At 40.7% G+C, this 26,607-nt stretch overlaps 1 protein-coding gene and 1 long non-coding RNA gene across 2 annotated transcripts in view; both read left to right on the forward strand.

Annotated features, from left to right (window-relative positions):
- Positions 1-19,468, forward strand: part of LOC149269654 (uncharacterized) — a 44,906-nt gene extending 25,438 nt beyond the window's left edge. The window contains exon 3 of the long non-coding RNA XR_016268983.1: positions 15,066-19,468. This is a non-coding gene — a long non-coding RNA (uncharacterized LOC149269654). The remainder of the gene's footprint in view (positions 1-15,065) is intronic.
- On the forward strand, positions 416-12,984 carry Or83c (Odorant receptor 83c). The gene is made up of 3 exons (XM_089464603.1): positions 416-12,302; positions 12,360-12,549; positions 12,610-12,984. Exons 1-3 carry the CDS (start codon positions 11,521-11,523, stop codon positions 12,817-12,819), a joined length of 1,182 nt encoding a protein of 393 aa, XP_089320729.1. The 5' UTR covers positions 416-11,520; the 3' UTR covers positions 12,820-12,984.
- Positions 19,469-26,607: the final 7,139 nt, after the last annotated feature.

The following is a 26,607-nucleotide window of genomic DNA, read 5'->3' on the forward strand; positions in this document are numbered from 1 at the left end:
AGGGGCAGAGCGCAGCACATGCAACATGCAACAAGCAAAATGGCAAATAAGAGTTCGCTTTTAATACCCTCACTTTTATTACGAGTTGAAAGTGCTTGAGCTATTACTGAATTAATTGCTTAAATATTAAATTTAGATTAATTTATATATCCGGTAGAGTGCAACTTAGGTATTATGCTGTGTATATATACAGTTATATTTGTGTATATATATGATAAATTATATATTGAATATAATAATATTGAATATATGTTATACTTCTTTTATATTAAACATAAGTAAAAGAAAAGAAAAATAACCTAGTTTGAATTTACATTTTTTTTTTTTTTGTTAATTTTTATTTATTTATTTTCTTATTTATTTTATTTATTTTTTTTTTTTTAATAATAAAGCAGAATCTATTCTGGCCAAATTACATTCATATAGTCAGACCTAGAATAATATAGAAAATATTCAACATGAAGACCACACAGGCTTAAGAAATAAAAAAAAAATATATATAATTTATTTTCTAATATATATGAATTATATTTGTTTAAATTATATATGCAGGTAAAGACGTAAGCAGCTATAGTAAAATAATATTTTAATATATTTTGATTTGTATGTGAATAATTCAAAGTGCAGCTTGAAGTCGCATATCAGCTCTAAAATTTTTCCTATTTCAACTTTTTTTGTTGAATGTGATAGGGACACGCTTTGATGTGATATCCAATGAATTGCTGGCAAATGTTACCAGGTTCCGTTACGTAACACGATGTTTTTGTAGCTCGTTTTGTTGTTATTGGGCATCAATATTTACTTAAAATATTGCTGCGCCAATTGCGTCACAAACATTTTGGCACGCAGCGCGAATGCGACTCCATATAAATGTGTATTCGTCGCAGCTGGCCATAGGAATAAATATTTAATACAGCTCTGAACTATGCAGCCGTACATGATGATAAAGTGCGTTGCCAGCTTCGCTGTCTTCATGCGGCAGATTAATCATACCGGCTACAGGCAGGGCCAGCGGGGAGCGGGGAGCGGGCGCAGGAGCTGACTGACTGAGGTGGGTCGGCATATGGACACACTCAGCCCGGCTATTGGTGTACCTGGACCAGCTGCTATCATTTGACATTGTCAACTGCTAGGTGGATGGTTTTTTCTACGCCCCTTGTTTGTTTTATTCTCACATTATCAGCATAAATTCAAATAAAAAAGAAACAGCGAGAGCGAGAGCGGAACAAAAAATTGTTGTGCCCGCAGTGTTAAATAAATGATGTTATAACAGACAGACAAAGCACGAAACGGAGGCGCTGAAAAAGCTGACAGCATGCAGGACTCGGGGAGCATTCATATATTTCATATATACATATACAGGCATTCGCCTGTCTTCTTCTTCACTTTTCTGTTCCACTGTTGTTGCTCAACTTTTGGCAATTTTTCTCAGCAAGTTGACTAAGCCAGAACACGTTTTTGTGAGGCGGCAGCAGCTGTCAGTATTCGATGGTAGCCGGAACGCACATGATGAAGCTCATCATCAAGAGTAGCACCAGGGCATCAGCCCATAGACAGGCAGACAGGCAGGCAGGCAAGCGGGCTGGCATCAATGATGAGATAAAAGCAAAGCCAGGAGCAACAGCAGCGCCAGCAGCAAATTTTTGGCAGGCTCCAACAAATGGAGCAACAAAATGGCTACCGACTCAGTGTATGCCTGGCTGCTCGCATGCTTGGCCACGAGAATCCTGAGGCGTGATTGATTAATATTATTCTCGGCTAATCTAACTTAAATGGGCCGCAAGCAACAACGCACAGTGCACATGCCGCTCGCCAGGCAAATATAACTTATTCAGCAACTTTGACATATGTACGTATATATATATAAATGTGTGTGGGTGTGGGTGTGTGTGTGTGTGTGGGTGTGCGACTCGTTGACGCTTCATACATAATAAACACGACAGCGGCGTGTTAAGTGCGCAACAATAATAACAACAATAACAAAAACAACAACAACAACAGCAAGCTGAACAAAAGTTGATCAGTCGCAAAGTTTCATGGCCCACAAGGCACGAAGAGCAGTTGGATGATGGCTGGGCGTTGGCTGGGCGTGCCCAATTGTTAACCTTGTTAGACAACCCACCGAAACCTGATGAAATGCCGACACGCATCTACAGAAAAAATTTGTTATGCATACAGCGCAACGGCAGCAGCGGAATATAAGCTCGAATTCTTCTACATAGTTTCAATCTCCTCCATTTTCATTTTCTGCCCTGTCAAGTTGTCAGCACAGTTTAGAGCTTGGCATTTGATAGGTATAGCATATGTATATTCATACATATGTATAAAATGTTGTGGCCACATGTAATAGCTAATCAATTTTCTAAACAGAAAATGTATTTATACTTGTAAAAAAGTAAAAATAACAGAATAAAGTCTAATGGAAACTAAAGCTGGGAAATTGCATTGCATTCGTCTAAAGTCCTGTGCACAGCTTTTAACAGCCCCGAGTCCCGAGCCCCGAGCCCTGACTTGGCACACTTTCCGACATCACCAATAAATGAAATTCATAATTAATTAATGTGCAAATGATGGCAATAGCAACATCAACGCCAGCAAAGGGCAACTGCCATAAGGCGCACAACTTACCGAACGCAAATTGCACAACTGTCAGCAACATGTTGTTTGGCCATGGCCAACGGCGCTTTTAGCCTACGCTGCTGGCAACTGGCATTTCGCTCGATTGCTGCGGTCACAATTTTTCACCTGGCCAACAATAATTTGTGCGAGCTTAATTAAAATAATAAATGATTTTCGCGTTACTCCAGCCAACCAGGCCGCACTCCAAACTGTTGACAATAATTAATGAAGTCGCCGCCAGGTGTCCGAGGTGCAAATTTAAGTGCTTCAGGTCAATGGCCAGTGGTGCGTATTGTTTGTTGTGGTGCTGCCTAAGCAGAGAGGAGGGCTGAATGTCTAGTTTATTTTTAGGAGTAGAAGCTTTTGTTTTTACCAGAGAATTTCGCATCGAGAATCGCATCGCAGCAGCCAATGGGGCTGAATATAATTAATATATATACATAAATATATATATATATATATATACCTTATAGTTCCTTGCTATATATTTATACGCATCGATTGTGTGAGTGGCAAAAAGAAAGGGCGTTGATTATTCTAATTAAATCAGCATCTATAAAACTAACTTAGCTACAAAGTTAAGTTCACTTCACTTCAAATTAAAATGCTTTTAAATACTTTACTTCAATTACCGTCCAAGCAACTAAGTAGCAATATAATTGCCAATTGTTTTATAATTATAAATTAATTAATTTGAAATACATTCTCAACAGCCTAGTGAAATTGCAAAGGAATTTACTATAATTAATAAATATTTACTGGCAATCGAGCCATCAAATTCGACTTCATTGCATGCCAAAGACTATTTTTGTGTGAGTCAAGTCCAGAATGCGCTTTGTGGATGCCCTTCCGCAGCTGCTCAAAAGAAATTTTTAATTAATTTCTGCCCAAGCATGCGAAACAGCCAATCACTAAATGCATCTGCGTTGAGTTGAGTTGTGGAAGTGGAGGGGGAGGAGGCGGAATCTGTGCAAGTTATGATTTTCCACGTCCGCAAGAATTGCATTGCCCTGTTATGTTTTCATTAGTGCACCAAGTTGAAAATCGTTGCACAAATCAGACTGTGCGGGGCGGTGTTGCGGTTGGCGTGGTTGAGCGTGGGCGTGCCAGATGATAGCAACGTGCTGCAATGGTCGGACGCATGCTTCATTGGCTGCTGCATTATTTGAGCAGCCCAGGTTGCAACATAAAAAATGCACGAGCAGCCGACGCCAGACGCTCCTAGCAAAGGGCAACAGCGTCAACCAGGGCCGAGGTGCAGCGAGCATGCAAAGGAGTCTCACCACGTATGTGTGTGTGTGTGTGTGTGAAGGTAACGGCTTGCACGAAGCAGTGACAAGCAAAGAACCTCTTAGTACGTGGCCCGGCATTGCAAGGGGGCGTGCCGACACCGACATGCGAGAACAAGCCGCAGTATTTATGGTGCTGCGGCTGGCAGCCGACGCTGGTGGAGCTCTCACATGGGTCACTGGGCGGGTGAATGGGCGTTGAAATACCATGTCCGCCCATAAAACACAATCAAGCGTAAAAATGCTGGGCTGGCACTTAACCCAACGGCAACCAGAACAGCAGCAACAACAACAACAGCAACAACAACAACAGCAGCAGCAGCTGCAATAAAAACAAGTGAAGTTTTCTTGCTCATTGCGTTGTTTAAATATTTTAAAATGTTTGCTTAGCTGTGGGCACTGTTCCAGATGTTGTTGTTATTGCTGTTGCTATTCGTGCTGCTGCTTATTTGCTTATGCAGCTGTTGACGCTGCGCATTAAAATTGCATGATTTTAATTGCAGTTTGTACAGCGCGTCGTATGCGCAACATAATTTGCAGCGGCTGCATTTAATGTTGCGCATACGCAACGTGCTTCAATTTGTATGCGTGTAGATGCGTGTGCCATGCCCCTATTAACTCACACACACACACACACACTACGGCACTTTAGTTTGCCAATTATCTATCTCTGCCGCAATTAAAATATTATTTTTCGCCATTTTACTGCCACAAAGTCTATATTCCACTGGCGCTATGCATTTTTTTTTTTTTTTTATATTATTGCACTTTGTTTGCTTGGGTTTCAGGTTTTTTTTTTTTTTTTTTTTTTTTTTTTTTTTGTGCGACTAAAATTTGGTGTTAACATCTCAGCAATTCATGGCATAAAATTCAATGCCAAGCATTGAGTGTCACTTCTGAGTATTATGTTTACTATTATCATCATTTTCATTATCATTTTCATCTTCTTCTTTGCACTCATGTAACTATTAACCTAACAATCTTAAATTTCCTCCTGATTGACTTTGCCTTGTCCTAACGAATTAGTCACTCTTCCACTTCAACATCTACATAATAAATCAAGAATGATATGAATATTTCACACATATTTAAACATATAACATAATTATATGTACTCTCGCATAAGTATGGCTTTTGGTCTTGCTTTGCTTTCAATTGATTGTCAAAACTAAGTTTTCACTATTTGACTCTCCCACTGGCTTTCTCTCACTCTCTATGTCTCCCTCTCTACCTCCTTCATTCCTCATGCATTCCATAGCGAGCAAATAAGTTGTTTTCGGTGTTTTGGGACATTAGCGAAACAAATGCGTTGCGCTGTGTTCTGTGTATTTTGAAAGCAATTAAATGATATTTATTTTATTTGTGACATGCACGCGCTTAAATATACACACACACAATCAGACACACACACACATATTTGAGCGCTAAAATCCCAGAACATTTAATTTAATGAAATAACAAACAAGTTCAGAAAACAACGTCAAAACAGCAAAAAGCAGAAGAGGAAACAGGAAGACAGAGACAGTGGAAAGAAAAAGAGTGAGGCGAAGACAGAGAGAAAGAGAGAAAGAGAGAGAGAGAGCGTGTGTGTGAGAGAGAGAGAAAGAGTAAGCTAAATACAAACAACAACGCTAATGGCAACTCTAACGTTAAGGCAAGCATGTTGTGCGTGTGTGTGTGTGTGTGTGTGCAATGCTCGGGGCAAGGCATAAGGATGCGCATAATGTGCAAAGTTTGTGACGCAAACTAATTTCAAAGTAATTACTTAGCACAAAAGTGTTGATATTAGACTGCTGCGAATAAGCAGCAAACGAGACAGACGTACAGAGAAAGAGAGAAAGAGAGAGAGAGATAGAAACATGGCTTAGTACGGAGCCAGCGCAGTGAGCTGCAAAAACAACATGACAAAACGTCATCAACAGACCCTCGAAAAAAAAGAGCTGAGAAAACCCCAAAAAAAAAAAAAAACGAAAAACTGCTTTCAAGCAGCTGCAAGTTGCTGTTGCATGCCCCCGCTGCCACACCTTGAGCAAGCCGGTACAGCCAACGTCAGCGCAGCATCATCAACTGAGGCAACAACAAAAATCAACCCAAAATGCAATAAAAAAGTCGTCGCGACCCAAAAAAAGAAAAAACAAAAACAAAAAACAAAACTGAAAACTGAAAAGCAAAGCAACATTTTTGCTGTGACAGCGTTTGACTTTAATGTGACTTGTGGCAGCAGAGAATGGGTTCCTTGGGGACGGGCCGCAGCAGAGCTGGGGCTGTAGAAATTAAAGGCGCTCGAAAACTTTGGCCGCTCCCTGCGGGCCATTGTCTAAGTAGCTGCCTGGGCGGGCCAACACAATTTCTATTTATTTGTGTAATATTTTACAATTTTATAAAGTAAACGAAAATGGGCGAAATATGAAGCAAGCGTTCAGAGCAGGAACGACTCCAGGCGCAAACAGGAAGGCAAACACAGACACACACACACACATGCACACACGCACACATACACAATGGAGAGGCTGTGTAAAGTCAGGCGGAAACGGAAGCTGGCAAAACACAAGGCGCACGCAGAGCCAAGCAAAAACAAAGGAAAAAGCAGCTGCAGCAACATAGCAGAAAAACAAAACAAAACATATCAGAAAACAGAAACGCAGACAATCGCTTAGTTCTGCAATAACAGCTACAAGCATAACACACAAACACACACACAACAGGCACACATGCATTAGCCAGATAGAGTACATATGTCTGGTATAATGCGGTGTCTATGACTTAAGGCTTTGGCTTTAATAAAAAGCAAAGTTTTCAACGCTTTTTAAACGAATGTGTGTGCTTCTTTTGATATTATATACCCTGTAATTGGGCATGAAGAATAGAGGAAGAAATATTATATAATATGTTCCCTAGGCAATTTCATTTAAATCCTCCAAGAAACTTTGACGTTTCATATGCCACAAAATGTATTCTATAACTTATTGTATTTATTATCAAGATAGATTTAGCTAGCAAGTGGTACATTATTATATATTATTATAATCATTTCATTTATTTATCAAATTTTATAAGAGGTACAATCAAATAATATGATACATATAATATTAAATAATTGTTATAAACATTTTCGATTCGGTCCTGATAAAACTATCTTGCTTACAAAATTGGCAAACACTTCCTCCCTATTTACAGGATATTTCGAACAGTGCTCGCTAATAAATATGCAATGCAACTGAGCATCGCATATATTTTATAAATTTCATTAAGTGCATAGCCTTTCGAAAAAGAGCAGCAGAAATAAATTTACGGCTTATGTCCGGCTCGTGCACTTTTTATAGCATACTTTTTGGGGCGCTGCGAAAAATGCAATTAAACAAATAAATTTCCACATGAACCCATTCAACTGGCGCTGGCGGAGACAACCAAAAAATAACAACAACAACAAAAAAGGAAAGCAAAATAACAATAAAAAATGACGTAATTTACCTCAATTAACACGCCAGTTGAGTGTGTGTGTGTGGCTGTCTGGCTGTGCATGTGTGTGTGTATTGGGCGTGTGAGTTTAATTGCAGCCAATGGTCAGAATCGCCATTTGGCATCAGACACGACCGTAAACGTTAACGTAACCGTAACCGAAAAGCGTAGTGGTCGCCCAGCCCGCCCGTTTCATTGCTGCTCTTAACGACACTCCAAGTGTGCCGGGGCCCAGACTGGCCCGGCCTCAGCTTCCCACTCGATGCTGGCCATTAAAATTCAACGGCTCAGGCGACTTAAACGCTTGCCAAGTAATGACCATTGGGGCAGCCAAAAACGTATCGACTCTGGGGCTAGAGCAACATCCTTGGCGCTGCCTGCCACGCCCGCCCATTGCCAGCACCTGTCTGTCTGGTCATTTAATGTGCATGTAAATGTGAGCACATTGCCCAACTATCAGACAACATACCCAGTCATTAAAGTTCACTTTATGTGCGCCATTTTACAGTGGAAGAGCTTGCCGGGCCTGCCCCGCCCACTAAATAAACAGAAATGAATGGCACCAGCTACGCTCCCTCTATACCTAATTGTGTCTGTGTGTGAGTGTTGCATAAAAATGCTAATTTTATGATCAGCCAAAGACAAGAGGCGTAAGCAAAACATAATCAAATTTAACTCGACTAATAGATACCTCTTAGATGCACCGGCATAGATGCTGTTATATACTGAAGAACACTCAGCGTCAAATTTCACAACCCCCCATTGATTTAGTTCAATACAGGGTATACATTTTTTTATCATTTTCACTTTCTATGCTTCGCACACAGATGAGATTGTAACAGCTGCTGTTCATAGGCCATTAAATGATTGTTTATGAGTGTGTCCGGAATATTTGAAATGCATAAGCGAGGGGATGGACACAAAATGTTGGACACAAAAGAAAACCTTGTAAAAATATATATCGAGATCCGTACACTACACTCTTATATGTGTATCATATCATATTAGAAATATCTTCACTTATTTCATTTGATTTTCCTTTAAAGTGTGCTCCAGCAACAAGCGGCAATAAAACTAAATTAGATTCACTCGTAAACTCTAAGCCATAATCCACTTCGAACGGCTTTCACTCAACTAATCTTTAAATTCAGCTGCTTATCTGCCTAACAGACAGAGATGATGCTACCGAAAAAGAAGAAAATAAGAACAGCCTTGCTCGAAATCCAATCTAAATCCTAAGCGAGAAAGAACAACACCGAATGAGTGAGAGAGAGAGAGAGAGAGAGAGAGAGAGGTGGTTACCAAATGTATTTGGAGCAAATGGGAGAGAGTTATGCCGTCAAAGGCGTTTAAGCCTAATTTGTGCACCCAGGCAGTAGGGCACGATGGCACGATGAGGCACGGCTGAGGCAATTACAGTTAAAGGCATTGCTCTAGCCCTCCAGGAAGTCGTCCTCTACCTCTTACTGCTATCGTCCTCTTTTTCAACCAGCCAATCTCCATCTCTAATCACATAGCTGGCTGCAATCGGCTTTTGTGCTGGTGCCGCATCCTGTTGATGGCCTCGTTAGTTGCGACTTACCGTCAGCCGTTCAGGGATAGCACAACGGGCGCAGTACAATCAACCCACACACACAGACACACACATACACATGGCAGCAATAAAAACAAACGTCCTGACGTGCTGCTGGCATCAAATAAAAAACTGGGCCAACAAACTGCCAACAGCCGAAGGCTCTCAAGTTTTAGCTGCCATTTAATGGTTTTGCAACTTCTTTCGATACCCAAAAACTTTTGCTAAGCACTGTCCCGAAAGTGAAAATAAAATAAATTTCCAAAGATAAACCGAACAAATAAAATAAACATTTACGCTGTTGGCCCTAAAACGTTTTCAAATTTAATTAGAGCCAGGCCAAAGCGGAGCTGCTGCCCAGGTAAACTGACAGCAGCGCTCCACAGTGCAGACAGTTAACATTGTTGTTGCATGCAACTAGTTGCACAGCTTGCAGCTTAATGTGCTCTCTTGCAGTTTAATGGCCATTTTAAGGACATAAATCACAGATGGCCATAAAATACGGGCCGTAGAAATTGCATTTTACGTGCCTTTGCAGCACAGCAAATGTTGCAGAAATGCAGGACTCCATGCAGCAATGCTCGCAATTACTCATCTATATAATAATTCTCTGGGGCAACATTAGTAGCCAGGCAGAAGGCTTTAAGCATTTCGAATTGTTAATACTCTGGTATATGCCACAGGCGGTAGTAATTGATTCTTGAGTGATATGCTTAGAGATATTTTGGATATTCTCAATATTCCAATTGCTACGAATTCGTTAGAGAGTTTGCAAAGTAATTAAATAATCATTCAATTCCATTCCATTCAGTATATGCTTTATTTCCAAATTATTACATGTTGCTTAAAGCTAGCTTTTTTTTTTCTTTATACAGAGTTTTGACTTATTTGATGTCAGTGCAGCTGAGATATCATATTAACATAGAATTTAATTTGAACATTGTTTGATATATTTAGATGGTAAAGGAAAATGGATGAAAAACCTTTAGTTGTGACTTAAAAGATAACTTAAGACTAGATGGGAAGGACAAGCGACCTATTAACTCGTATTTTATGCATTCTGTGATATAAGGATCATTTTTTATACCCTGAACCCATTGAAAATGGGAAAGCAGGGTATAATGGTTTTGTGAAAAAGTATGTAACGGGCAGAAGGAGGCGTGGCAGACCCCACAAAGTATATATATTCTTGATCAGCGTGACGAGCTGAGTCGATATAGCCCTGTCCGTCTGTCCGTCCGTCCGTCCGTCCGTCCGTCCGTCCGTCCGTCCGTCCGTCCGTCCGTCCGTATGAGTGCGTCGATCTCAGAAGTTATAAGAGCTAGAGAGCTGAAATTTGGCATGCATACTCGTGTGTACCATACGCAGTACGAGTTTGCTTTATTTATAAATCGTCCGATATAAATCGATATAAATCGTCCGATAACTTTTTTATCGAGAATAATCGAAAAATTGATTTTGTTTTTTTAGCCTAATATGAACAGTTTTTGACCTGGAGTCTTCAAATTTGCGTTGTATATAAAGTTAATGGATACACAGATTTTGTAATTTACAGATTTTGGATACCACGCCCCATTCGCCCCCAATTTGTAAAAAACGCATTTCAAGTACTAGAGACTTGTGCTTTGGAATATACACACGAATTCATCATATGATTACACTCTGAAAGTTTCATGAAGATTGTATGTCTACAAAAGAAATTATTCGACAAATAAATTCTCATAATATTGCCCACACAGCAGCGCAGCCCAAGCGCAGTCGCTGCTTACTGCGCAGTTAGCAGAGCGCAGGCTTATGCGTGCGTGTTAATGCATGTGTATATATGTGTGCATAAAAGAAGTGCAGAATGATTAGAATATCAGCTTGGAGGGTTCAGGGTATCTCCTAGTCGAGCAGTCTCGACTGGAGCCTTCTTACTTGTTTTTATTGTTTTATTTTGAGCCACTTGGAGTTTTCTCATATGTGTTAGTGCCGATGTGTTCCAAATTTCAGCTCCGTACATTATCCTTGGAAGTATGAAAGATTTGAAAATTGTTAGCTTATTTATCTACAAATATCTACAATCTTCTTTACCCTATACATGTTTCCATCATAGGATAACAGTGAATATACAAATGCAAACTTATTCATATTCGACGGACCCATATGGCAACCCTACGAGGCTGTCTATATTAGACGGAACCATGTTTTAATTTTTGTTGTTGTTGACGATAATAATCTTTTTATATTGCAAAAGTAGAATTGTTGAGATCACTTTTTGAATATGATAGCTCGGAAAAATACCTAAATAGATATAGAAATCATTCAGTATGAAGGGAGAACTTGTAGGCTTTGCTGTCCTGATGACGGCCAGTGCATATTGATCAATATAAAAACCTTTTGGATGGCATTTAAAAGCAATTTACTATAATGTCGCATAGCCTTGATTAATGGGAATCAAATTGCAATTACCCATATTTGCAGTAATTACAAAATCAATGACAACATTATTAAGTAATTAATGCAAGACCACCGCAACAGCAATTAGCATTCTAGGGCTATAAAAGCCAATTCCGATGGCTCGGCCAGCAAACAGTCAACATGAAGCCCTCGCTGCGCATGCATGGACTGGTGCAGCACATCAACGCCGTGGCCCAGCAGCTGGGATTGGATATGTTGACGGTGAAGAAGGAGTACATCTTTCGCACCTGGATCACAATATCGGCGCCGTTGACCTATGCGGTCTTTGGCGTCTACTGGGGCTTCATAGAGGCGCGCCGGCACTGGCTGGAGGGCATCAAATCTTGCATTATGCTCGGCGGCCTCGTGAGCGGATCGGCCAAGCTGCTCACCATACTGCTCAGGCATACGCCCATCAGGGATCTGCTCTATTTCATTATCAAAATATGCGAGGACTACGAGCAGCGCGGCGTGGACTTTATCCACGCCCTCAACTTCGGCATCAATCGGGTGTACAAAATACAGCGCATCATTTTTGTCGGCTACTCGATTACGTTTCTCATAATGCTGCTGATGCCGCTAGTGCTGCTCTTCTACAAGGGCATACGCATCACCGTTATGCCGTATGAGATACCGGGCCTGTCGATCGACTCGAATATCGGCTACGGGCTCACGTATCTGCAGCACACGGTACCGGAGGTGGTGGGCGGCATTGGCTTCTATTTGGGCGATATGCTGGTCCTGCTCGCCCTCAACCAGATCCAAACATTCGCCGACATCTTCCAGCTGAAGGCGACTGCATTGAACGACGCACTCGAGCGCAAGGAGCAGTCCAGATATGTTTGCAACGTGGGCGAGTATAAAGACTTCAATATTCAAGCCCTTCTCATGGACTTGATCAACTGGCATCAGCTATTCGTTGAGTGAGTCCAGTAGCTTACCTTCTATCGAAACTTCTGCTTACATACGATCAATTTCAGCTACTGCGAGCTGGTCGAGAGGATCTATGATAATCTGATCGCCGCTCAGGTGTTTGCCGCCTCGGTCTCAATTGTGATTTGCTTGTGCGTGAACCTGAATGAGTTTGACCTGATCTCGGCCATCTTCTTCCTGGTCAGCGCCTATTCGATGTCTGTCTACTGCATTGTGGGCACCCAGATCGAATTCGCTGTCAGTTTGCTGCTGAGTCTTTGCCTGAGTGCCAGCTAATTCACATTTGACATTTTGCAGTACGATCAGGTGTACCAGACCGTTTCCTGTCTGAGCTGGCACGAGCTAAACTGCGAACAGCGCAAATTATATATGATGATGCTGCAGCGGGCGCAGAACATGAAAATCATTGTACTGCTCGGCATAGTGCCACTCAGCCTGGGCACGGCGCTGCAGGCAAGCGAGTTGGATTTTTGTTTTGGTAGTCTGTTAGCTAAAAATAATATCTAAATTCATTGCAGTTAACTAAGCTAATCTATAGCATATCCATGATGATGATGAGGCATCGCAAGTAAGAAGAGATTATAAATCGATATTCTATTCAAATGAGTGTCTTGTAGTAGAAAATGTATTTATGCTGATGCTAGTTCGCATTCAGATATATCGAATATAAATAAAAGTAGTTGCACCTTTTTCTAGAGTTTGTTATAGCAAATCATAGGCATCTGCCTAGATAATATCAATAATATTGCTGAATAACCGACTCAAGGCTAAAGAAGTTTGCTTATATAAAAACATTTTGATTCTTGTTACACTTGCTGACTTACATCATTTATGCCTGTCTGGCCAAGTCGATCAACTGTCTGGATATGCCGCTCGTAACCCAAAAAAAGTTCTCATTAACTGCCTAAAGGCTGCAGCTCAAGTTTGATATATATGATGCCATTTCTGAAAAGGACTTCAGCTCAAGTTTGATAGAATAGTGGGTCACTTCGGATGACACGCATCTTGATTGCTTCACATACCAGTTGCAGCCTCAACTTGCATACTCAGCCCGGCGCAAGTTGACTTATTCTCGTGCTGCCTGCCTGGCATAACTTTATAATAGCATACTTAAGCACTTAGATCGGATTTAATCGGCGTATGCATGGCCGGCCGATTAAGAGAGTGAATGAGAGCTTGAGTTCGCATTTGAGCAACGGCTTGACAACTCGCATCTTAGTCCACTGGAATCTGGTCTTTTATGCCATTGCAGTGCTGCAAAGCACTCGGAAGCGTTTAAGTGCACTTGAGTGGATTTTAATGGACTACTACGACATCGGGTTGTGTCTTGTCGCTCTAATCGGGGCTTTTATCTGTGTGTGCGTGTGTGTGACTTAGTATTGAGAGGATATTTAGCCACACGCATTTGTATTGTCGTTAACTGCATGCTGCAGCATTCCTCTTGATGAGCTTTGACTGTGCAATCAAGTTGCGTCTGTGCTCCTATCACTTGCCCTCGCATTTGCAATTAGAAATATTGCAAATGACCTCGAGTAAGAAAAGAGTCTCTAATTGCACAAAGAAATTGTGCTGGATGCTCTAATAAGATTTCGCTTTGATTAGGAATAGAATATGTGCTCTGTTATTCCAGCACTTAAAATTTATGTAGTTGTACTACGTTGCCGATACTCTGCAGCCAGCCAGCGCTCGATGGCGGCATTATCATTACAAGCGCCATTTGCTAGACCCGAACATGGCTACAAGTCTGAACTGGTCCAGTAATTACGCATTTAGTACACACGCCATTTGCTGCATCATGTTTGGAGCGCTGATGCGTGGAGCTGGCTGCCCCGGCAGCCACTAATAACGAGCTAAAGAGAAAATTCGAGCTCGTTTCTGGTTCCATTATGCGTTGCTTATTGGGCTCTTATGCAAATAAACAACGACAACAATAAGACCAACAACAACAGCCAGCAGCAGAGCAATATATATGCGAGCACAAACAAGAGTCAAGTTCCAATAACAGCAAAGCTCACAAACCGAGACCGAGACTGGGAGGCGACAGAGACAGAGTGAGAGAGGGAGGGAGAGGGAGACTGAGAGGCTGTAGCCTGTAAATAGGCCAGAATTTCTTGTTACAAAATGCCCCATTCAATAGCATCGAGCAACGAGCAACGACCCACTCAATAGAACGCCTCGCACTTCTATGGCCTACTTCATTAATATTTATACAAAACGACTTTTTCCACTCTCCATTTCCATTTGGATTTCTTACATGGGGCTGCAGGAATAACAACAACAACAAAAGTGGAGCTCTACCCATGCCCATTCGCTTTGGAAACAAACTATAAATAGGCAAGAAAAACAACAAGCTGTGCCGTTTGCTCTGGTTACGCATAGCTGATTTTGCAATTTCAAGATGAGAATAATCACAACAAAGGCAAAATAAAGGCTGACTACATGGCCTGGCGATATCCTATACCTAAAGAAAAAATAATATTTTATGTAATAATAAATATTTTATATCTATATTATTAAAAAAAATTCTCAATTCTACGGAAATTGTCGCAGCATACCCCATGCTTCACTCAATTGCAGGGTATACAAAGTACATGGCAATATAAATATAATGAATGCAGAACATTGTATTTAAATAGGTCTCAATGCTAACTCTTTGACATCTATTTGCACAATTTGGCTTTGATTTAATGAGTTTGCAATTCAACAGCCTGAAATTGGTTTTAATTATTGTTTATGTTTATATCTATTTGCAGATGGCAATGCAATACAAAAGCAAAAAGTGGAAAATCCAGCTGTCAAACAGGCAAATACAAGCAGCAATATTTTACAGCATTTTGAGGTAAGTCGAGGGATCAACTTAAACACTTCAAATCCCCTTAATTAAATGCAAAATGTATTTCAAGCTTGGCTGCCTTCTCATTTGTCCACAATGCTTATTGGATTGAACATTTTGTAGTCATTTCTGTTTTGTTTGTAAGAAACATTTGTTTCTTCTGCCTGTTTGAGTTGGACAAATAAACGAACTGGCAGCAGCTGAGCTGAGCAAATAATTGTGAAATGTTTTCGAATATAAAAGTCGTCAAGGTTCAATGGTCAGCCATGTAATACAGTTATATGAATTGTCTTTAAGGGCTAACACCGTAATGCATTCATTCATTCAAGGCATACATTGCGTATACGCAATGTTCATTCGTGAAATAATTCAACTTTAACATACAGCAGAGTGTGAAACAGTGGCCCAGCGGACAACAGAATATAAATAGTCGCGGTGTCTCTGGCATCATGAACTAAACGAAACCTAGTCAAGCGCTAGCTAACCTCTATGCTGCAACAAACTATCTTCATAGTGCTCAATCAGGACCGAGCCGGGACAACAGCGTATTCACTTCGTCCAAATGAAGTAAGAGCTCTTTTTATGAGTTCAACGTGGCATGTAACTGGCAATTGTTGTTCTTATTGCTGTTGCTGTTTTTGTGGTAGTTGCTGTTCATGTTTTACCTCGATCTGCCCCTAGTCAACAGCCACTCTCTGTTGTAATAGTGGTAGTAGCTGCTACTGCTGTTGCTGTTGTTATTGCATTTGTCGTACATCTTTGTTTACTTTGTGCTCATGTTGCGTCCCAGCCCAGCAAGTTGTCCACGGCAAGGAATTTAATTTGCCAGCCGCCGTAAAACGGCTGGCGGGATGGCAGACCCTGAAATTCTTGGGCCAGGAGCTGGCGGACGAGCTTCTCTGCAATTTTGTTTGCACCGAAAAATTTGTTTGCACTTCTGCTTTAAAAGCGCCAAGCGCTACATTTTCACAATTAATTTGTCATTTCGTAGTGCAAATATTTTGCCAACTCTCCAACCTGAAGAAACAGAATGCCTGGAGCTACTGCAATATATGAGCCGCGGCAGGAGCTACTACGATATATGCCAGCGTTTATTTAAGGTTAGTTCTACCTGTACTATGAGGTACGTGTGAAGCCATATAAATATTTCGAACCTAAAAGCATTGTAAAATATTAACAAAAAGCTGAAAGCTTGCATCTGCTTCAGATGCTTCACTCTAATCCTTGACTTTTACCATATTTGCTAAGGATTTGCACACACATGTGCTCACTTCTCTACGCGTGCATGTGTATGTGTGTGTGTGCAAAGAGTTGACCGTAAAAAGACTGTCCGCAAATGCATTTATTCATGAGACATTTTTGCTACATTTTCATCTAGCAAAATGCAAAGCTTTTTTTATTTTATATAAGCAATTGGGAAAAACATACAGAGCATCCACCATACAACGAAATTGGTCTTAATTGTATTGCAGTTAAGGCAACCATAAAACGAAAATCTCAGGGCAAGCACTCAAATAAAAGTCTTATAAAAAATAAACTAAATTTGCTGAATTTATTGCATGAACAAGATTTCCGTATTTTTCCTTTAGATTTTCAACGCGAGCATGCTGAACTTTGTGTTCAAATAAATGTTTTTTCCAAATTTAATTAAATATAATATAAATATATATTGTAATTAAAAATATGATGTAAATATATGTATATAAACTTAATTGAATTTTCAGTACTGAACATAGTAAAGTTTCTGGCCAAATAAATGTAAAATTCAAATTTCATTTAAATTTAACATAACAAATGATATACAAATATATTGTAAATATAAATATGATATGCAAATATTTTAATAATTGAATTTTTCATATATGTTTGTAGTTGTAACTCTTTAAAGACTACAGAAATGTAACGGTATTTTGATACATTTAAAATATGCTCGAGGCTGCAAAACAAATCGAGAATAAAAAAAATTACTTTTGTATTGTAATTTATATTTGATGTAATTTATATTTTGTACGTCAAAAGCTGTTGCCTTTGTTGTCGGGCTATGAAATACGAGTAACATTTATATTTTAAGCAAATAAAATAGAAAACAGAAGATTTATCAAATTTGCAGATTTGATGAGATGCAAAAGGAAAACAGACGGTCCCATGCATATTGTATAAAAAGTTTATATGCATGTATATATACATTTATATATGCTGCATGTTAAACAAAACCAAGAGACAAGCATAAGCCGCTTCCAGGTCGGAGCTCGAGGTCAGCTGCAGCTGCTCGACAGGCACAAGCCGAGACAGGACAAAACACAAAAGCAAACAGGCTAATAAGCCCTGGCTGAGCAGCAGTCAAACGACAAACGACAACGAGAAACAACAAAAGGCAAGCGGCAAGCGGCAAACGGACTGAGAACTGTCTCAGATACCACGCCCACAAAAGATACAAAAACCGAAGCACTTTTTGGCATATGCCGTAGATACATATTTGCATAGAAAGCTTTTGACTTTCGCATGAGCATAAAAAATAAATGCCAAATAAAATAAATTACATGCACGCACAGCAGCCAAGAACGCTTATATGTGTGCTTGTGTGTGTGTGTGTGTGTTAGGCAAATATGCCAACAGGATAAACATGAGGCTGGCGAAACAGAAGTTGGCCCAAAGCCTCATGCAAACACCAGGCCAAACAAGAGCCACAGAGTTGGCTAAGCTAGTGACGTCTCCTTGGGCATTGATTGCCATGTTCTAACTACAATACGTATACGTAATATTTGTGGACGGCCTGTGCCTCGCTGCCCAGCAAAGAGCTGCTAGCTCGGGCGTCCAGCCTTGGTTCTGCCTCTGACACTGGCTACGTGATGGTGACACGACCAATTAGTGTTGCCTGCCCAGCTCTGCTGTGACTTGTTAGAGATACAACACACACACACAAAGCCACGCACACATGCACACGCACACATGCACACGCACATATATACAACTATGCTGTGCTGTGTCCTGACATTTAAAGACTTAAGCCTTATGCAAATCTTTTCAGTTAGAGCCAACTACAAAGTGCTCGCAGTAAATGTCTGTAATTTAAAGCATACACACACATGCACACATACCCATACACTCACACACATGTAACTAAAAGTTTCAGGCGTAAAATTCAACACCTTTTCAAAGTCTCTTATGAAGTGCATACAAATTAGAGACTGAGAAGTTGGCATTGTTATGGCAAAGACCTGTTATTTGCCCAATTTTAACAGCCCTTTAATGAAGGCGTATAAGGAACGTAAGGGAATAAATTGTAGAGGCGTGCCTAACGTCTGGAATACCCTGCAAAAAGTCCTCAGAGCTCACAGGCTTAGCTAACAACTTAAGGCCAATTTTATTTGGAGCTAAATGTCTGATGCTTACCCACACAATATGCTCTTTGTATAGCTTAATGCAGGATATCAAATGCGAAAAAAGAAAAGCAAGCCAAAGACTTGTCAAAAAAGGCAAACGAAAACAAGTGAAAATCATTGAGTTTAGTTAGCATCAGTCGAGAGCAGGCGGCAAAAGTTCAAAGTGAATCAGCCAGGGGAGGGCCAAGAAAGGAAGCACACACACACAGACATCAAAAAAAAAAGGAGTGGCAAATAGGAAGGCTAAAAGTAAACAGCCATTATGCACTCGACGCAAACGATGGAGTGTGGGCGTGGCTGAGAGTGTAAAATGTGTGTGAGGAGCTGCGGCATCCAGAGAGCTTTGGGTTGTTGGGCAGTATGAAAACATTTTACTGCCAAACACACTCGAACACACGCACAGCAGCAGAAAAATAAACAATTTCATAAGATATGCACAACAACAACAGCAAGCATTGCAAAATATCTGAATATATATGCGTGTGTATATATTTTATAAGAAAAATGTGGCAAGAGCTGGCCAGGGCAGCCACAGGGCTGGAGCCGGGACGGCAAATAATGCAAAGCAAACAGAAAACGTAACAAAGTAAAGCAGCGCCAAAGAAGAAGGGGGCGGGGCCGGCTGGCTGGCTGGCAGTAAATCGGGGGCGACACCAAGCGACGAGACACTTTGCCGCCAACGCAAATAAACCTCAATAAGTGCGGGGGGGGGGGGGGGGCGAGGACGGACGGAAACTGGCAGCAACGGCGTTGGCCACTCAGCAGCGTTTGACACTTGACGCAAGGACAACGTAAGGACAATGGCGACAACGACGAAGACGAGTGCAAAAGACTCCACACCGAGGCTGTGAAAACACAGCACAACAAAAAATATATAAATAAAGAGAAAAAATAACCAGGCGAAAACAAAATAAAGCGAAAAAAAAGGCGCATCAATAAATATTTCAATTTTTGCAAAAAAAATTTCATTTTATATATAACTGAGCGATAAAATATGGAGGCGGGCATAACAGAAAAAAAATTAAATCCACACGCAGCCCACACACTCACGCACTCACACACACACACACGCACTCACGAATAGGGCGTAACAAAGTGCTGATAAAGCGAGAAACGGGCGCGCGAAAAACAGCTGCGGGTTGAAACAGTCGTAAATACTCGTAAAACGTATGTGTGGAGCTCAGGCCCAGAGACAAAATGTCGCTCATAAATTTCCGAATTTTTGGCTCTGTCAAACGGCGGTTGGCAGGGTGCAGGAGAGACATCGGGGTGTGGTTTACTAAAACGCAGAACGCAGGACACCCAAGCACCCAAGCACCACAAGCTCAATTAGATGTCCTCTAATTTTGTAGCTGCTAACGGAAATGGTCAGAGCTGTGCTTAAATTAAAATTTTTCGATAGTCTTCAATCGACACGAGGGGTTTTTTTATGCATAGCCATCGGGCCAGCAAGGCAGAGAACTAATTCTTATTTAATTTAAATGAACATTTTGGAGAACAACTTTTTACTTTGACTTTAAAAATAGGAATGAGCCGACTGAACCATATATGAATTTAAAAATTCGAAGATGTAATCGAGTTTTGGCTATACAGACAATTTCAGATAACAACAAATCTTATTACATCGAAATACTAGTTATTCTTGCTATTGCCGGTCGAGCATCTGCTAAAAATGAAAGAAATCATTCCAGTGCAATACCTTACATCGCTCCTGAGGAAAAAGGGCTAAAAAGGTGGAAGAGATAAAACAGAATATCTATCTACAGCAAAAAAAAGGATTTCTGGCTACTCTCAAGTTTTTGCCCTCTTGCATTTTAATTAAAATTCACGTCCTAAAAACAAAAGAAAAAGTTCAGAGGAAACAAAAAAACAAATCCAACACCATTTTGCAACATTTTGAAGTCTCACAAACAATTTTCTAATAGCATTTCCAGATATTCGGAATTTCATTTCTTATCGAGCGTTCAGAAAAAACTCGCATTGCATAGCAAATGCTCGGCTCACAACAAAACAATTTTTATGAGCTGTGAGAATTGTGTGTGTGTGGGGAGTGGGACTGGGAGTTGGAGTTGGAGTTGGAGCTGGAGCTAGAGCTGGAGTAGACGTAGCATACATATGCATTAATTGAAGTGCAAACAATGTATGCATAGAAAAATAGCATGGCTTATAATAGATTCTCTCGTTCCCAGAGCTCAATATGCTAATTTGCCAATATACTAAAGACTGACGAATTCAGTTGCCATTTGCGGGCCATGCAAATTAACACCAGCAGCCACAAATATTCCAAAAATGTATGCTATAGAAAAAGAGGCAGAGAGAGAGGGAGAGAGAGAGAGAAGGCGACATTGAAATGAAAAATGCCAAAGGCTAAAAATTGTTTGAATGGGCGACTGCAGACTGCAGAAAGCAGACAGCAGACAGCAGCTGCCAAAATAGCTGTTGACTCCCAGTCTTTGAGATGGCCAATGCATTCATGGCAGACCGTAAGAGAGCTGAACAAAACAATATGCGTGTATTGGCCATCAAGTGTATTGGGTAGCTGCGATGCTGTTCTCCCAGCATTTATGAAAATGCCAAGTTTGATTATGCAACAACAACGACTTCCACCCGCAACCTATCAAAAAAGCACGCAACAATAACAACAACAACAACTGCTGCAGGGGCAACCGCAACATGGTAAACATGAAACCGAAACTGTAACTAAAACTGCGAAACAGACATGCAGATGGGGGCGAGTGTGTGTGTCTGTGTGTGTGCAAATAGGAAGGCAACAAAATTGAAAGCATTGCGAGCGCTGCAAAAATTTGCATGCATATTTACAAAGTTTTTGGGGAGCAAAGTCAGCTGTGGGTGGCCTTTTGGCGCAACCCCAAAACTAAACAGATGCAAAACTCCCACCCCCCATACGTAGTGCCGCCCCGACGCGCCCTTGCCCACCAGCCAACCGTGCCGCAAGTCCAAAACTAATGCATGCGCCTGTCGTGGCGCATTTGCCACATTTGATGTTCGTTTTTGCAACTATTTGCAAATGCAAATTGCAAACATGCAACAGGGACATGTTGCGTAAATGTCAATGTGTTGTAACAAAGCGTGTTTGTGTTTGTCTTTATGTGTATGCTGTGTGTGTGTGTGGCCACTCAATGCGCGTTTTCTGTCTACGCTGCGACAACGATATGCAGCCCAGCTGCAGGCTGCAAGACAAGACATATAAAACGACTCCTGCTCCCGCCTGATTGACAGGGGAGTTGAACGCATTGTAGTACAACTTCTTGCAGACATGCCAATGCTGGAGGCATGGCAGCAGCAACTGCTCTCTGCACTCCCTGACAGACAGAAAGCGTAGATGATTGAGAAACAGCCAGCGCACAAGTGAACCAAGAAAAGCCAAATGTTAATGACAGCCAACGTGGGGAAAACAAGCCAAAGGCGCATCTATAGCTAGTTTGCATTCTTTTCTTTATCAAACGTGAAACAGAGAAAACGTCGAATCGCTTTAGCATATTGAGAATAAAACAAAATAGACTTTAAGCTAGCTGAATCAATTGACTTTAGTTTCTTACCATTCAAATTAATGTATTGCCTGAACTGAACTGAAGCAACTGAAGAAAAAATAAAATAAAATAAATATTAATTAATCAGTTAATTAATGAAGAAGCTACATTTTAAAAACTTCTGAAGAGTCTTTTTATGCCTGGAATACAAAAGATATATTGAAATGAATTTTGTATTTAAAACATTAATTGAGAATTTAGCATTAAGGAAAATACGATATCCAAACTCGGGATTATGGAGGGATCAATAAGACCTTTTGATGCTCAAGAATATATATACTTTGTGGGGTCCCATTTCCCATTTTCAATGGGTTCAGGGTATAAAAATATCAGCGCACAAAGTTGCTCAAATTACAATTAATAATCCCTTGAAGGCTCCAGCTGTGTATGCATCGATAGGCATCGATAGTCTCTCATGTAAATAGTAGTAGACAGCATAGCAAAAGTATCTTCTTAAAGATTAATACAATCAATATTGTGTAGCGTATGAAATAAAATTGAATTTACTTCAAACTACTTCAAAAATATTATGATAGAACCAGTTGTCTCTTGACTCAAGTTCAGCGAAAGTTATGCTAGTTAAACAAAGAACAGACTTAAGTATATAAATGTGACAAGGCGCAAATACAGTGAATTCACTGAAACATCCGAGTTCTTAGGCTGCAGCAAGTTTAAAGTGAAGTTGACTTAAAAGTTTTCTCTATGACAAAATAAGTTTATAGCAAAAAGCATTCAACTATAATATCTATAGCATTTCTTTTTTTCTCGTAGTTCAACTACAATCGCTCTTCACAGAGTTTGCTTAAGCTTTATCAAAAGGAATTACTAACTTTTAGATTTAAGAAGCTCGTTATAAGACTGACGAAGCACATTACGAATAACTTTTGCGATATGTATATATTAATAGCAACGCAGCAGTAAAGTTAGTGTAAGGACTACATTAAATGTAAATATGGACTAAAGACTTGACTCATCATTGCTAGAGTCAATGAGGAGAGAGACAGAGAGAGAGAGACAGAGAAAGAGAAGAAGCCAGAGGCAGCCCATTTGAGACCCAATTAAAAACTGTTAGCTTCATTTTGCAAATCACTGCAAAATATTAAGAGAACTTACTCACAAATATTACCTAACAACTTTCCTCAATTTCGCAGAAATGTTTTCAATGCAAAAGCAAAAAAAAAAAAGTTGAACTGCTGAGAATGAAGAAAAAATGTTTCAGCATGACGCACATAAAGGAAATCCAGTGAAAGCCACTCTCGCACACATACGCAGAGATAAGGTGCACAAAATCAGAACCCAATTTGGCAAGTATCAAAAGAGAGAGCGAGAGAGAAAGAGAGAGAGAGGAAGAGAGGGTGGCATGAGTAAGTGCAAATCAGAAAAGCGAAGTACGTTAAATTTTGCTGACTTAACAACATACAAATGATGTAAATGAATGAGTACACGAGTGAATGTATAAACACACACACACAAATATACAGAGAGAGAGAGAGAGAGAGAGGAGCCCACACAGAGAGTAACCCTCACACATATGAATAAATGTATGAGCCCGCCAAATGAAAATAAAGTTTGGCAAGTGATGTTTGCATGTAGAACGCAATGCTGAAAGCAGCTAACTCACGTTTGTGTAATCAGTGTGAAACCAGCGTAAGCACAGCCAGAACCGAGACCTCCTTGCTCCCGTTCCTCGTCGTGGGTTCATCATGCCAATCCATTCGCTGCCAGCCTCTAACCTCCACAGATTCCAATATACATAATGACATGAGGCACCCGAATGTGAGTGGAGGAAGCAGGCAGGAAGCGCGGATCACGCCTTGCTGGCGCTCTCGGTGCGAGGTCTGTGATGAAAATGCCATTTGACAACGCTGTAAGCAATACGTGTGTGGCACGCCCACACGCCCAGACGCCAAATACCTTTATCGTATGTCAACGTGTCAAAGCCAGAGTCAATTTGACTTGCGGTTGTCGTTGACATTTTTTCCTGCTTTTTCCACTTTTTATTTTTTTTTTTTATTTTTGCAACTGCTGCTGTTGCTGCTTGGCCTTTGCTCCCCCTCAAGGTGTCTGACAATATTGTTACTTAAATTGGGCTACTAGCTGGCTAGATTTCAGCCAACTGCAACTGCAACTGCAACTCTATACTGAGCCAATCAGCGTGGGGCACTAAAACTACTTAACGAGCAATTAAACGTAATCCATCAAACAAGAGGACGAAGACCACATTCCCAATGCAAACTCAATTGCATTTATCAAATGCTGCCAATTAGAGCGGGAGAGCAGCCACACGAGGTCAAATGGGCACAGTCAGAGGAGTCAGTTAAAATTTATGACAGCAACTAACCCCAAAACGCGAACCATTTCATTTACGACAATGCGCTGCAAAAGTTTTCCGTTAAGGTTCCCCCAAGTGCCCTTTAACCGCAAGCAGACGCTCCACAGAGCCTAGCTATTCGCTGCCAAAGGTTGCCCCAATCAACTTAAGCCAGAGATCAAAAGTTCATTCACACTGAGAAAAATGATTATTTACTTTAGTTTCAGCTTTTCATTTTCATTTTTTTTAATGTGTATGAATAGATTGCCAAAAAATAAATTTTAAAATATTATTCAAAATTGAATAATACTATAAATATTTATATACAGAATATTTATGAAAAATACCGAATATATATTAAAATTATAAATAAAATTTATAAGAAATCTACTTTATACTTTCCTTTATATATAATATAAATTATATGTATATTTAATTACTTTTGAATATGTTTTGTAGAACACCATATAGGGCTTAAAATTCTCTTATACAGCAGCTAAGCACACTCAGTCTTAGCATAATTACAGGGTATTCTTAAATTCGATCATTGCCCTCAGCTCGCCTTTTTTTAAACTTTTAGTGCTATTTTTTCAGGTCTGCCAGCCTGGCGCCAATGATTTCGAGAGTTGATTACGCTTTAATGGCCAAGGCGTTGCGCAAAGTTTCTTCCAGCACACACACACACACACACACACACACACACACACACACACACACTCACACTAGCACACTCACACTTACACAGAGACATTTCTAATTATTTAATGGCTGCTCCGCATGCAGTTTTGTTATGTAAATGTGCCGTTAGTGGCTGTGCCACTGGCGCTGGCGGTACTGGCGGTGTTGGCGGTGTTGGTGGTGTTGGCGGTGTGGCGCTTGCCAAATATTTACGGCTGGGACGTCCGCATGCACTAAATTTTTGAACGCAACTGCAAAGCGAAACTTTCCAATCATTATTGCATGCACTCACACACATACACACACACACACACAAAGGCTGGCACACTTGGCTAGGCACGTAATGGCCGCTGCGCCTTTGTGCAGTGATACGTGCGAAAGGCAAACAAAAGGCAAAAGAGAAACGAAACAAAAGGCGTTAAAATTAAAAAAAAAAAAAAAAAGAGTATAAATGCAAAAGCAGAAAAAACACATTAAAAAAACTCCCGTAAAGTACTTAAAGTGCAACTAAGGACGATGGGCGGTTGGCGGTGGGCGTGTGGTCGTGTGGGCGGTGGTGCGGCTAGGGGTTTGCTGTCCACTAAATCACAAAGGCGAAGGAAAAAAGTGCAAGCCAACCATTGCATTTGGTTTTTACCCTTTTTGTTTTATTGTTTTCATGCGGTTGCAAATGTTGGCCCCGTTGGCCGAGGGGGCGTGGCACAACTTTATCAGATTGCGCATATAATGCTTAAATGGAATTTCCTTAGCAGCTCATTGATTTTATAACAATTAGAGTGAACCGAAAAAACTGTACGCAACTCTAATTGAAATTCCACAGCAGCAGCTGCTTTAATAGTTTTGGCCAAGCCAGAGCCAGAGCCATAGCTAAAAAAAAAATATTGGTTTCCATTTATGGACGGTTGGCAGTGTCTAGGAAATGGTTATCGATGCATCCGGCAACTGTGCTGCATCCGCTGCTTTCAACAAATGGCCAAAAGGACTCGACTTGCGCTCATTCAGCGTGCGGACAGATTAGCCGCTCCTCCAGTGATAAATAACGAGGCATCCACGGAGAAAAAAAAATAAGAGAGAGATGAGAAGAGAAATCTCAACGAAAATGACCCAGAGCAGAGCTCGTAATGATGCGGAAGCTAACAAAAGGCCGTTGCGATACAAAAGGCAACGACGGGCGACATTGCCCGGCATAGACAGCATTGCGGCCAAGGGCAGAGCCAGAGTCAAAGGGAGAGGCATTCTAAAATTGCGGTCAATTGAAATGGCAATCAAGTTAGTGGCACGTCCTCGTCATGGCCAATATGAGCACAATAAAAGCTCACACACACACACACACCCACACACACCCAGACACACAGACAGTGTCGGCTGCCATATAAAGAAAGCGTGAAGGAATGAAGGCCAAAGGATGGGCCAACAAGCATTTGGTGAAATTCACACCACCACACGGCACCAGCACACCACAATCCCATACAACCACAACGAGACATCAACAAAGCGCATCGAGCCAAAATAATTACAATGGTCAAAGGCATTCGGCAA

Source organism: Drosophila arizonae, chromosome 3, assembly GCF_054131065.1.
Source record: "Drosophila arizonae isolate 15081-1271.41 chromosome 3, UAZ_ARI_1.0, whole genome shotgun sequence".
NCBI lineage: Eukaryota > Metazoa > Arthropoda > Insecta > Diptera > Drosophilidae > Drosophila > Drosophila arizonae.